The following is a 13,030-nucleotide window of genomic DNA, read 5'->3' on the forward strand; positions in this document are numbered from 1 at the left end:
CCAGAGTTCACCGCCGTCCCACCCCTGGCCTATTTTTGTTCTTATCTTCCGAAGTTAAGATCTGCCTTAGGGGCTGGTTTTACTAGAGAGAATTCTGAGAATAAAATATTTCTTGATAATCTTACTCTTCCCTCCCCTCCCCGTAGGGGGAGAGGCATCAAGGAGCTTTACTGTTGAAACTTTAGCTGGAGGTCTGGTCCTGAGTTACAAACAACGGGGTTGTGCATGAACATGAAATCGAATTTCTGCACGTATGACTGAGTTTGCCCTTAGAATAATTATTAAGCAAGCTTTGCCTTCTCCATAATTGTAGGATTGACTGTTCCTCCACCTGTGAATGAGCAGGACTTTCGACTGTCCCACCTCTTTCTCAGCTTCTGCTTCTTCTTCAGTAAGAGTTAAAAACAAAACCAACAACAAAAACAGGTGAATTAATCCCTCAGAGAATCTGTAGTTCACAAGCAAAGGACAGAGAGGAACTGTGGGAAGTGGAGCGGTCTAGGGCAGCCTCGAGGACCTTCTGTCCACCCGTGGGCACTCCCTTGCCACCGAAGGCTTTTGCTCTCCCTCTACCCCAAGATTGAAACGTGTTTTTGTTTCTTACGCTACCTGAAATTCTTCCCGTTAGAAGTTAATGTGAGATACAGTGTGTTTCTCTTACAATGAAAATATATCTAGAGAGATTAAGGGACTACTAAACCATTCAAACAGCAAAGTGTGGCATCGCTTTATCTATTAATCTCTGGAATTTTTGCGCTTGGTCCCTGGGGGAATGAGAGGCTGCAGTGGAATGGTGGAATGTGGAGCCTCTGGCTGTGGGCTCAGGAGATGGGTGCCTGGGAGAGGACAGTGGGGGCAGGAAAGAGGAGAGTACTAGGCACACTCCTGACCCATTTGAAGTTTTGCCTGGGACCCCAAGGAGGTAAGGGGTACCCTATTCTTCCCTTCTGTTTCTAGTTACAATTCTTGAACTCGAACTGGCCTTTATTGTTTTAGGATGGGAGGAAGTATCTTGAGGTTAACATTGGCAAATTACTTCTCTTTTTGTCTGTGAGTCGTCTCCGTTTGTGAATATGGGTGTGTGTATGTGTGAGAAGCCGACAGGCAGAAAGAGAGAGAATACGACGTTATAGAGGGAGTAAATGAGTGTTTTTCTAGTAAATTTGCAACTAGAAAGGATAGTTGCCACCCCTCACTCCTTTCTCTCCCTGTCGTCTGGAGGACCCTGTAAGATGTGCTGGGTTTACATGGTAGAATTTCATGCAGTGTTTCAGGGTTCTAGGATTTATTGATCGTGCTGGTTGCTGAGTGTGGTGCCTTACTCCAGGTTCGGTTTTATACAAAGAACAGATAGGAGAGGCTCTGCCCTAGAGCCTTTGTAGTCTTCAATTAGCCCTGGGACCTTTGCAAGTGATAGAACCAGATAAACTGCCAGCCGCAGGGAAGGGAGTGGGTCCTGTGGCTGTCTTCCTTCTGGAAAGGATGATTTCAGGAGCCCTTTGAAAGAGGGGAAGAGAAAGGCTGGTCTCCTATCATCTCAGACTGGTGATTCAAGGGGCAGGCCCAAGAATGAGGGTGGACCCAGGAGACAAAGGGGCTGGGGAGGAGGCTAGTGCCCATGTTCACCCACACTAGAGTGTAACCCATTATTTGAGCCTTTCATTGTGAGTGACTGAAGGCAGGAACCGTGTTCGATTCCTCCTCAATGCCTAGCACGGTGCCTGACGGTAGGTCATCAAAGGGTGAGTTCACTTATAGGGAACACAGGTCACCCATTGGACGTAGCCGGTGGTGAAGGGTCCTTATCAAAAGGCCAATCCTCTAGATTTCTGTGGGTGTGGGCTTTAGAGAGTTGTTTCCTTGGCTGACCTGAACTGCTCAACTCTTGCCTCGCTGAGTTTCTTTGGGCATAGTTTCAGTTTCCTCATTTATTAAATGAGAACAATAATAACCCTCTCCCAGGGTAAATGTGGGAAGAAAATAAAGGTGTGTATGTATGTTAGCGTACGTGATAAGTTAGGAGGCACTATGCAAATGAGAGTTTCGTTTTGTGTCCCAACTTTTGTGCAAGGCCATGGAACCCCATCATCTAGGCCCCCTGCCGCTGGACCTTCTCACATCTTTCATTGTTGACCTTCAACGTCCAGAGTATTAAAGAATACTTGTTCCTCAGGTTGCTTTCATTCCTCTATTGTGGCATTTCCCAAAAACTGTAATCGTTCTTTAAAATGAAGGGAAGCAGAAAAAGCCTTTCCCTTACTGAAGAAGTTGGCTTAATATAGTTAGGAATAAAACAATAGCCCACAATTTGCTTGATGATGCAGAGAAGATACTGTGTTAGATTCTGGAGTTTAACCAAGAGTACATCTGTCCTCGTGTCTCGTGAGATCTGGAACACAGTGGAGGGATAATGGCGGGGCAGCCAAGAAACGCCCGAGACGCTTGTACATTGTCCTAGTTATCAGTTTGTGATGAATTTATCCTGGGTCAGAAAAACCATTTTATCTGTTGGTGTTTGGTGGATTGCTTAGAGGAGCTCTGTCTGATGGAAGTACAACACGAACCACGTGTATCATTTTAGATTTTCTAGCAGCGTTGTTTAAAAAGAATGAAACAGGTGAAATTAATTTTAATAATATATTTTGTTTAACTCAGTGTATCCAAAATATTATTTCAACATGCAGTAAATTTTTAAAAGTTATTCATGATGTATTTACTTTTATTTCTCTTTTAGTATTAAATCATGGAAATCAAGTGTGTATTTTACACTTACAGCACATTTCAATTCAGGACTAGCCACCTTTCAAGTGCTCAGCGCCACGTGTTGCTAGGGCCTACTGTGTTGGACAGGCAGTTTGAGGGTATAAAGTATGTGTTTTTCACACTTTTTCTGTTTTGCTATGGGGCACGTTGAGCATTTTACGCCATTATTATCTGCATCTTAAATAAGTAGACCAGTCAATGATTATTAGTATCCCTTTTATTCTGAAGAAATGCCTTTTAGTGAGTGTCATGGGCATTGATTATAGATCCTGAGAAAAATTATTGGTCTCTTTTTTTCCTCTGTAAAATTGTATTAATAGTGATTTTGAAAAAAGAAAAACAAACAGGTTCCATTGTTTGAGGGCTGTCAGACGACTTAGCTATACTATGTTGTTTCATCCTCACCACAACTCTGTCAGGTAGACATTATTATTTGCATTTTAGCTAGGAGGAATTTGAGCCTCAGAGAGGTCAAGTAAATTACCAGGGTCACTCCCCCAGGTACGGAGTGACAGCACCAGGATTTGATCCTAGCGTTGCCAGTCTCCCGACACAGAGCTCCTCATCACCGCATTTACCGTCTCCCCACAGGTCTCCGTTCCCATGGCGGGGGTGGTTGAAGATCGGTGAATTCTTTATAATTACACACTCTTCTTCAGAAAACTGTCATAATGAAAATGACAATTTGAGCATCACAACTAATGACAGTTGTGAAAATGCATTTTTCTGGTAGAGAGTGTTCCATGCTTATTTTCCACTATGACCACATGACCATTTATCCCAATTGTCAGATCAACTCTCAAGTTTTAGCAAACGGCTGGGATTGTGTGCCTGTCCTCCAGGTTAGACTGCCTGCTTACCTCCCGCAATTTAAGAGGCTCAGTGAGGCTTATAATCAAAAGATCCAAAGTTCTCTTCTTGATCATCTGGAAATGGGTCTGAGCTATAACAAAAGAAAAATAATGCCACAAGCTCTAGATATAAGGCTAGATTATGATCATTTGATCATTTCTAAATTTGATTATTTAAACTTGGTCACTTCTAAATTTTGTCTTCAATGCATTTTAGTTTTACATTGCTCTTATTTTATTGGAACTTATCTTTTAATTCTTTCCATTCTTAATTTATTTTTTGAAGTGCTTTCCAAACACTTCTCCCTATCTTTTCGTCCATTGTCACTTTTTTCTGTCTCTCTCTTTTTTTCTCTTTTTGCCTGGAGAGAGTGGGGGGACCAAATGGATAAATATCTTTTTTCGGTATATATTTCTACTCATCTTTTTATAGTTTTCTTTCCTAGGGATTTGCTGTTTTTAAAACTTACGCCTTTTTTCTTCTTCCGCACACTTGACCACAATTCTATTATTTTACTATTTTTCATTTCTCTTGTCATTGTCATTAGTACTTGCATCCATTTTTCCTGCCTTCCTCTTCTTTTGTAAAAACTGCATTTCATTGTAAAAATTTCATAATTGTTTAGATAATCAAATTCAAGTAAAAAGGTACATTTTTCTAGGGGTTAAAAATAACCTGTTTACGATATTCTTTGCTATCTCATATATATGTGCTTCTCGAACAAATTCTATTATTGTATACTTCCGGTTAATTTTGTTTTATTTTATAAATGGCCTCAATGTCCTTTTTTTTTTCTTTTCTTTTTTTAAAAGTGGCTGATGCCTCTGAGGGATGGGTGCTTGCTTTTTACTATGAGGAGTTATTGCTTTCATATCAGATAACAATTGCTTCCTTGAATCTCTGAACTAAAATGTTTAGGGAATATTTTGGTAATTGACACTTTCAAAACAGAAGTCCCTGCATGGTGTAGATCCCTGTGCTTTAATGTCATATTTCATATCTAACTCATTGAACTGTTAACATTATTTTTAAAAATTAATAGGGTCTTAAGTTTTTTCAGTTGACCATAGACTTGAGAAAGATTTATGGTTCCTAGGTAATGGATACACGATAGCTTATGGAGCCACTGGATTCATTTAAAGGTCTTATCTGTGATTCCCAGATGTGTGACCCTCAGATGTTGACATTAGGAACTGCACATGGATTTTCAGCATTTAAACTTATGTACACATAGGTATTAGTGGTGAAGGAGCTTATGGCACTGCTGACTACATCGCCTATGTGTGCATACGCTTAAATCATTAAAAATAGAAATCAACCTGCTTCCTTGGACAAAGATCATATACCAGTATGTAAGAGTTAAAAGGTCTAAATGGAGGCTATTTGCTGCTGGGAAGGACTCTCCTATAAAATGCCATTATGCTTGCTTAGGGAGATGTTACGACACCTTCACCTGCGCCGAGGGCCGCAGCCACATCAGGCTTGTTCTCGCTTGTATCCCTGCAGCTACGGGGGCTCCCGGGCACTTAGGATGTGCTCAGGGAATGGAAGTTGGATAAATGAATGACCACAGAGAAAATTTGAAGGAAATCTAATTTATATTACTCATTGCATGTCTTACATACATTTGGGAATAAACAGGGCATAAATAAATAAGCATTTGATGAGCCATTACTGGTCACAATTAAAAAAAATACTTTGTAAGTCACTGTGTGGCTGGGCTAAGTTCTTTTCTTTGTGGAAGACAGTGTACTCCACCCTTCTTTCCGATTTTCCGTAAATCTATATTGTGGATAGTGTATTTGCTACAGACAATAATGCTGCTTTGTTGTTCTTAAGAGTGAACACTGAGTCAATAATTGTCCCAGGTATGGCACGGTGTGACTTGTTAGACTGTTGTGCAGGCTTAATAATAATTACCGTGATCTTTAATGATAACAATTCTTAATAAGTATTATTATTGTTAATAATGATTATATTTAGTAATTACACCCAATACTTATTATCTTTAATAATAATAATTAGCACATGGGAACCAGTTGCATCATTGTATTATCTTTAGAACAAAAATCTAAATCTGTGACCTGGCAGTTTGCAGTGTCTGCTCCCACCCTCTGCTTTCCAGATCAGAGTGAGTCACAGGCTTCTAGGGTCCGGGCAACAGGGAGGGACTTCTAGAAAATCTCCCATGCATTCTGTATATCAGAGGCCATGCTCCCATGTGTCATTTTACACAGAGGTCTCATTTTTCTTGTGAAGCGCCTTCGCCATGACACACTACCCCTCCACCTCCCCCATCTCTCCGCCTGCCCACCCATCCTTCATAACTTTTGATTTTTCTTGCACAAAGAGAAGACCCGGAGCAGATCCTTATTCCACAACACACTAATTTATGTGAATTACGTAGGGCAGAGTCCATGTTTATTACTTGCATGTTGGTAAAACTTTGATCTTCTTATGCTTTGGCTATGTTTAGATTTAAATGCCTGTATGACTTTTTTTTTTAAATAAAAAACAGTTTATAACAAATCTTTGGCGAATTAAACATTTTTTAGCTTTTCACACTTTGATACAAAGCAGAGAAATATTTCAGTGACAACAGATTTCAACAGATTTTCAACTAGACTAATTTGCTTTATTCTTTAGGGTAGTTTACTTTTTTCTCTGAAAACACAAGAAGAGATATTCCCTTTCCAGTGGTAACTGATGTTAATGTGTAAAATAATAACTTAAAAAAAGACAAAGCTTTGTATTTGGATCTACGTTCTGACATAAGTTAAACATCAGTTAAAGCTTTCATGGGCAGGGTATTTTCAGGCTAATTGATGACCTAGTTCCCAGGACTTAAAAAAGTAAAAGATACAAGAGGGACTTCTTTTAAATTCCTATTGGTTTTCTTGTACATATTCAAATAATAGCTTAGGCCTTGATGTCCCATGTGCCTCTCTACTGGGTATCTTACATTTTCAGACAAAAGCAGATCTGATCTGAAAATACTAGTTCTGATTAAGAGTTAATGATAAAACCATAGACACAAAGGATGCCTGGGTCTGGAACGTCACCTTGACGTCACCTTGACCTCACCTGTATGCCAGGGGGCCGAGAACTTGAGGTCTCTCCGTCAGGACACCTCTGATTGGTCACTCCACTTTTCAATGACTGGAATCTGAGGGTTTCTGTCACTGCCTGAGGCAGGTTTGCTGCAGCCTGATGGTAATAATGGAGGGGAAACATCCACAGCTTTCCCATTAGGCCCATCTGACTAAGAGCCTTGTTTAATCTGAACCACTGTCGATCACAGATGAGTGACTTTTATAACTGTCTCTTCCCTTCTCATCATGGTGACTGAGATTTGCTTTGTAATGTTTGTCTTTTGCTCTTGAATCTTGTCCCTCCAGGTTTGATGATTCCTGTCTTTTGTGTGGTGGAGCAGTTGGATAGCTCTCTCGAATATGACAACAGAGAAGAACATGCGGAGTTTGTCCTGGTTCGAAAAGACGTGCTTTTTAGCCAGCTGGTGGAGACCGCGCTCCTGGCCCTGGGGTACTCCCACAGCTCCGCGGCTCAGGCACAAGGTATTATTGCGTCTCCTCCCTCCTCCCCATGCCTCTTGTGTGTCGTAATTTCAGGGAGAATGTGTTCCCTGAAATAATTCTCCAAACAAGGTTGGAGGAGAATGGTCAGATTTAGCATCTTTCCCAAGCAGTGAACAGCAGAATGTCTCTTGCAGAGTCTCGTTTTCTGGTTGCTTTGGGAAGCATTTGACCAGCACCTCTAGAGCCGCCAAAATCAACTTGCCTTTCAAAGCGATCATCACAGGTTTTTTTGCATTGATTACTCTGTTTTCTCTAAGTCCCCAAATTGGTGTCCTCACAGCCAGTACTGAGATGTTGACTCCCCGCTTGTCCAAGTTTTAATACATGATTCAGAAGCTTTCAGTTTTCTAAGTTTATTTTTGGCTTTGGGCCTGCAGCTTTTGCACTTTATGATCAGCTTTTAATTAAATAGAAAAAAATGGATGCATCTTACCATACTTTTGTATCTTTGAAAACTGCTCTGTAGTTTTGATGTAGTCCATTCATTAAAAAAAAAAAACTCAGTGTCTTTGTGATCAATTCCGTTTACCTATTTAATTAAAGATTAAATTGCATCATTATTTCAGCGTGTATTTTACAGCACTGGGGAGCCCATTGTGAGCTTGTGTTGCTTCGTTCTGAAGCACAGCCCATTGTTCTTTCATGCCAAAGAACTGACAAAACAAATAACAACAAAAATATCCCCCAAACCTTGAAGAATGGAAAACATTTCTTTTTGACCCAATGGAATGAGTATCCTTGTTTTTCAGCTGAAATGATTGAATTACATACTTTATGATAATGGCTATAACAAAAGGGGAGAAATATGTGACTTCCAGGTCATGTTTTCTATATTAATTTCCTATGTTACTATCCTTACTTACTGTTTGTTTGTGTGCCAGGGATTTTTCCTACTTTTTTAATGAGTTACTCTTCGTATAATTCCTAAGAATTATCATCAGAGCCTCTATTTATTCAGACAAAGCAACTATGAGAGATTAAGCAATTTATACAAAGTGATAAATATGGTGACCAAGGACATAAGATTTAAATTCCCAAGCTCGTGACTCTGATTCTGTAAGCAGATCATTACTTTTTAAAAAATGTTTTACTTAAGTGTTTAAATTGTATCTTACTTCTATCAAGAAAGCAACTCGTCTGAGACCAGGAGGTCACGAATGTCCCCAGGGCAGGTAGCACCCCTCGGATTGTGGAGAATCCAAGTGCGGTCTGAACCCGAGCACTTGGCCCGTTCGGGTTCAGTATTACAGCTGAATCGCAGAGTCTGTTGCTTTCAAAGCAGCGTGATAGAGCATGATTCATTTCCTTTCTTTGACCACTTTTTTTCTTGTGCGAGGGATTCAGGTTTTGATCCCGAGCAAATTGCATACCGGGCACCATTGCTTTTATTTCATGCTATGTGCCTAAGTGAAATAAAAGAAACCCCCGTCCCCCCCCCCCCATAAACTTTTCATGCCATTTTAGGGATATTTTTCTCTGAATGTAAAGGTCATTGTATCCCACTGTTTGCATCCTGGTGTGCCAGCTTCCTGTTTGACAGGGCTATCCATCTCAGTTAGCACGGCTGCTCAACACGCCGTGAGCTCACATGTGGAGCACAGAGCACTAAGTGGCCAAGATTTGATTCTTGGCACATGCTCAGGGAAGGGGCGCTCAGGAAATTTGCACTAGGGAACCACACTGTTTCATTCAGTGATGTGGACTGAGAGTTCTGCTCGCCCAGGTGAGATACACTAGCAAGAAATATGGTCTACAGTGGAGGGTACGTGGGAAAAGTCAAAAGAGAAGACTTGCTTCCCCAAAGTTTTTGAAAGCTGTGATTAAAAAATACTAAATATTAACTTTTTAAAAGTTGAATCAACATTCTGAAGGTGCCCTAGATCACAGATATACTTTATTTTGTAGGTAAGCAAAGGTTTTATTGCGAGGTCCTGTACTGTAATCTCACAGAGGAAAAAAAATCATCGTTTGTTTTGTTTCAAATTAGGCTGCTGATCTCAGTTTGGGGTAAATGGAAGAACTTGGAATTGTTTATTTCCAAATGAATGTGTTAGATCTTTGTTGTCATTCAGATCATCAAACGTATGCAGTGTGCTCTGTGTTGACTGTAGACCAAACAGAATGCGTGATAATGCAGGTCGTTCATGTGCTGGACAAGCAGGAGAGAGCTAGAAATGAAGAGAGAACAAAATATGGCTGCATATTCGAGGTCTGAAGTTTTATGCATCTAGTTTTCTCTTTTGTTTTGTTTGTTTGTTCAGTGTTTAGGTAATTCCCCCAAGATGGGGAGTCATTGGGTGACCTCCTAACAAATCCATTTGCAGCAGAGAATCTGAGTGTCCTATGCTGGAAAAGCTGGGCAGAAATAAACTGCAAGGATAGTGGACCACTGAGCCTACTTTAATAATTGAGGCTCTTGAAACATGGTTTTTCATTTTGACATGACCAGGAAAGAGTTTCAACAATTGAATTGGAATAACATTCAGATTGCCTGTGAAAGAGAAAATACATTTGCAAGGTCATTATTTTGGAGTAATACTCAAGTCCCAATGACAAGGCAGTGGACCCATGCTCTGTGAACAGGGGATAGTCAATTTCTTTTTTGAGAGACCATTCCCTCCAGGTGAGCTGAAGAGATTTGATTAAGGAAGAATATTTGCTTCTGAAGGGTGATAGGATTTCGCTAAAATGGAGTTCAGGGATTTCTGCCTTCCCTCCCCCCATTTTGATAGTAACCTTCTTTATTTGATGGCAGATATTAGGACCCAAGAGAGAATAAGGGCATGAGATACTATCATAAATCATGGGCACTATACTTCTAACTGACCCAAACCCTCCATTCCCCAGCACCCATACCATTAACTCTGATTCCCAAGGATATGAGATGCAGGATTCATCTGAATTGCTGTTTACATATGCAAAAAGCAGAAAGATGGCGGGCTCTTTGCTTTTCCCGGAGTATGTAGGCTGCGGTCTAATGAACAGCATTCATGTTTTACACTATAGATGGACTATGACTCTATGTCTCTGAATCAAGTCCTCTAGTCTTTTATAAGAGGAGTGTTAATCTGGGGTACTGGTACACAGTAAACCACCTCCCCTCCACCCACTTCAACTCATCACTCCCTTTCTTCTTTCTTTTTTCTTTTTCATCTTTTCAATTCTGCCCCGTAAAGCTTTTGGAAATGGCCATAGACCTCTTGGCGTTGTTGAGAAAGTTCTTTATTCCTCTGATTGAGTAGCTATTCCTACTTGCCAGTGTGGATGGAGGGCCTTGGGAAGTGGCAATGAGGGCAACGTGATTCCTCACTGTGCACATTTGACTTAATTTCTAAGTGGGTATTTTATCTATCCCTTGCTATCTGTATTTTAAAATAACTTTTAAAATTTATTTTTGATCAGCAAATTTTATTTAAAAACAAACATACCGAACAATAAATGAGCAAAACTTCTTTCTGGCTGTTTATTTTTGTGGTCATGAGTATATAAAAATTACAGGTTCAATAAGAGATGTATTAATCAGTTCTAGGTACTTTTGCTACCAGCATTTTTGCTGCAAACGCGTTCACTGGGAACATTTTCACTGCATAACTAATTGGCTGTAAGGCAATTTTGCTGTGAAAGATAAAATAACAAACAAAAAAATAAAAAGGACATTAAAGAGGACATAACGAAACATAAAAAATGAATAACTTAAAAAGACTGTATTACAAAATACAAAATATTTGAATACATTTAAAATGTATGTAGATTCATGGCAATACTTAGCAAATAAATGATTTTATTTTGTGGGTTGTACCTAAGCACTTGTCTTCAAAGGCTTTCGTTGATAGTAGTATACATTTTTTTTTAAAGAAAAGTAAGCCTTTATTTCTTTGTTTCACAAATAAAGCTGACTGAGTTGTTTGTTTTTTGGTGATTAGTCAAAAAACCCAAATACTTTTTTTTTTTTTGCTTGTTGATTCGTCTTCTCATTTGGCATCACACTTTTTCTTTTTTGCTAAAATTTCTTCCTTCATTCAGAGAAGTATCAATTTCCAAATACTAGGATGTATATTTGTTACTGAGCTTTGTATTACGTTGACAAAGCCTTCTACACTGTTGTTCATTCTTGTCATATTGTGACATGACAGTTGATAGACATTCCAGAATTTTCTGGGGAATGTGGATTCAAAACCCTGTGCCACTGTATTAGGCCTTTATGAGGACTAAGATTCCTGTAATATAAAAATGTGAGTACTGTGTCAATGGTGAAATGAAACCAAACTGTCAACCAGTTATTTTTTTATCTATTATGGCAAAATTGCCTTATGGGTAATTAGTTACATGGCTAAAATGTTTGTGGCAAAAATGTTTACAACAGAAATACTGTATTAATCACAATTATTTCTTATTTATGTTGGAATAATTAAATTTATGCAACCATTTAAAATGATATTTTTAAAAAAGCAACACAGAAAAGTGCGTTTAATACAATGTTATGTGAATCACACAGAATGCCAAATACAGTCTCATTTATATAAAATTTCACATATATGCATAGGAAAAAAGACAAAGGAAATATATTAAAACGTCAACAGGGTGGGTGGTGGGATTATGTGGGATTTTCTTCTTTTTTTAGTCAGAGAAAAATATTTAAGTATGAAATTCTACATCCTTCATGAGTTTGCTGAAAGAGTGGGAAGTAATTTCTACCTTATTCTCCAATTTTGGTAAGCAGTTCAGTTTGTTCCTAATTTATCTATAAGTGTGAACATTTGTACACGATATAGACGAATTCCTGTTGTTTTTTTCAGTTTAAGATTAAAAAAAGAATCAATAGGTAGTTAATGAGCCCCTGTGGTGCATAACCCGAGGGATTTCTTAGAGTCTTAATAGTGCTAGGTGACGTTAACTGAGCAGTTACTCTATGTCATTCACTATTCTCAGAGCTTTACAGTTTACTAACTCATTTACTTCTCACAACAGCTCTTTGAAGTAAGTCCTATGTTTCCCATTTCACAGATGAGGAAACTGAGGCAAATAGAGAGTAACTTTCCCAGGGCACAGGGCTAGTGGGTGGAAGAGCTGAGATGCGAAGCCCCGTGGTCCACCTCCAGAGTCGGGGTCCTTAACCACAGAGCTGTCCTGTGATCAACCTGATCGCTGGGAGTTCAGAGCTGGGGTAGGAGTCAATTCTCGTTTGATGCTCGCTCTTTACTTTGTGCCATAGGCCCTGGAAGGCAGGACTTTTTGGACTGGGTGCTTACTAAATACATAACAATTACATTTATTTGATAATGGTTATATATATTAGATAATGATAAATTATGCCTATTTTCATTTCCATGATAAAATATAGAGAGATACTTTTTCGAGATAACTGAGACAGACTTCATTAAAGACAAACAAACAAAAAATTTCCCAGAATTGTTTTCTGTTGAAGCCAGCTGCTAAAACTAGAGGGCCTAAAATAGGTTAATTCAAATACTCCATTTTTGCTTATGAGGCCAAAATGATTCCTGCTGTGAAAATGAAGCGTATTCCTTAGAGATTCTGGTCTTCAAATTAATTAATTCAGCAGTATTAAATGCCTACCATGTACCAGTCATTATTCTAGGTTCTGGGGATAAAGAACTGAAAAAAACAAATCTTGCTTTCATACAGCTTACATTTGGTAGTTTAATCACACGTCAAAGAAATTCAGCGTGCGGATCATTGCTTGAGTTTTGACCCTCTGAGCTCAGAAATATTGAATACTGAGGTTCAGAGAATAGAAACACACATAAAACTTATTTACAAGTTTGGTGGTAATTTATAACTCAATGTTCACTTTATTT

General features: G+C 39.1%; 1 protein-coding gene across 3 annotated transcripts in view; it reads left to right on the forward strand.

Moving 5' to 3' along the window:
* Positions 1 to 13,030, forward strand: part of LOC124233511 (DNA-binding protein SATB2) — a 181,921-nt gene that overhangs the window by 18,986 nt on the left and 149,905 nt on the right. For all 3 annotated transcript variants that reach the window (XM_046650661.1, XM_046650660.1, XM_046650658.1), the window contains exon 3: positions 7,014 to 7,190. In XM_046650661.1, coding sequence (XP_046506617.1) covers positions 7,014 to 7,190 — 177 coding nt within the window. The remainder of the gene's footprint in view (positions 1 to 7,013; positions 7,191 to 13,030) is intronic.

This window comes from Equus quagga, unplaced genomic scaffold (genome assembly GCF_021613505.1).
Source record: "Equus quagga isolate Etosha38 unplaced genomic scaffold, UCLA_HA_Equagga_1.0 203_RagTag, whole genome shotgun sequence".
NCBI classification, from domain to species: Eukaryota; Metazoa; Chordata; class Mammalia; order Perissodactyla; family Equidae; genus Equus; species Equus quagga.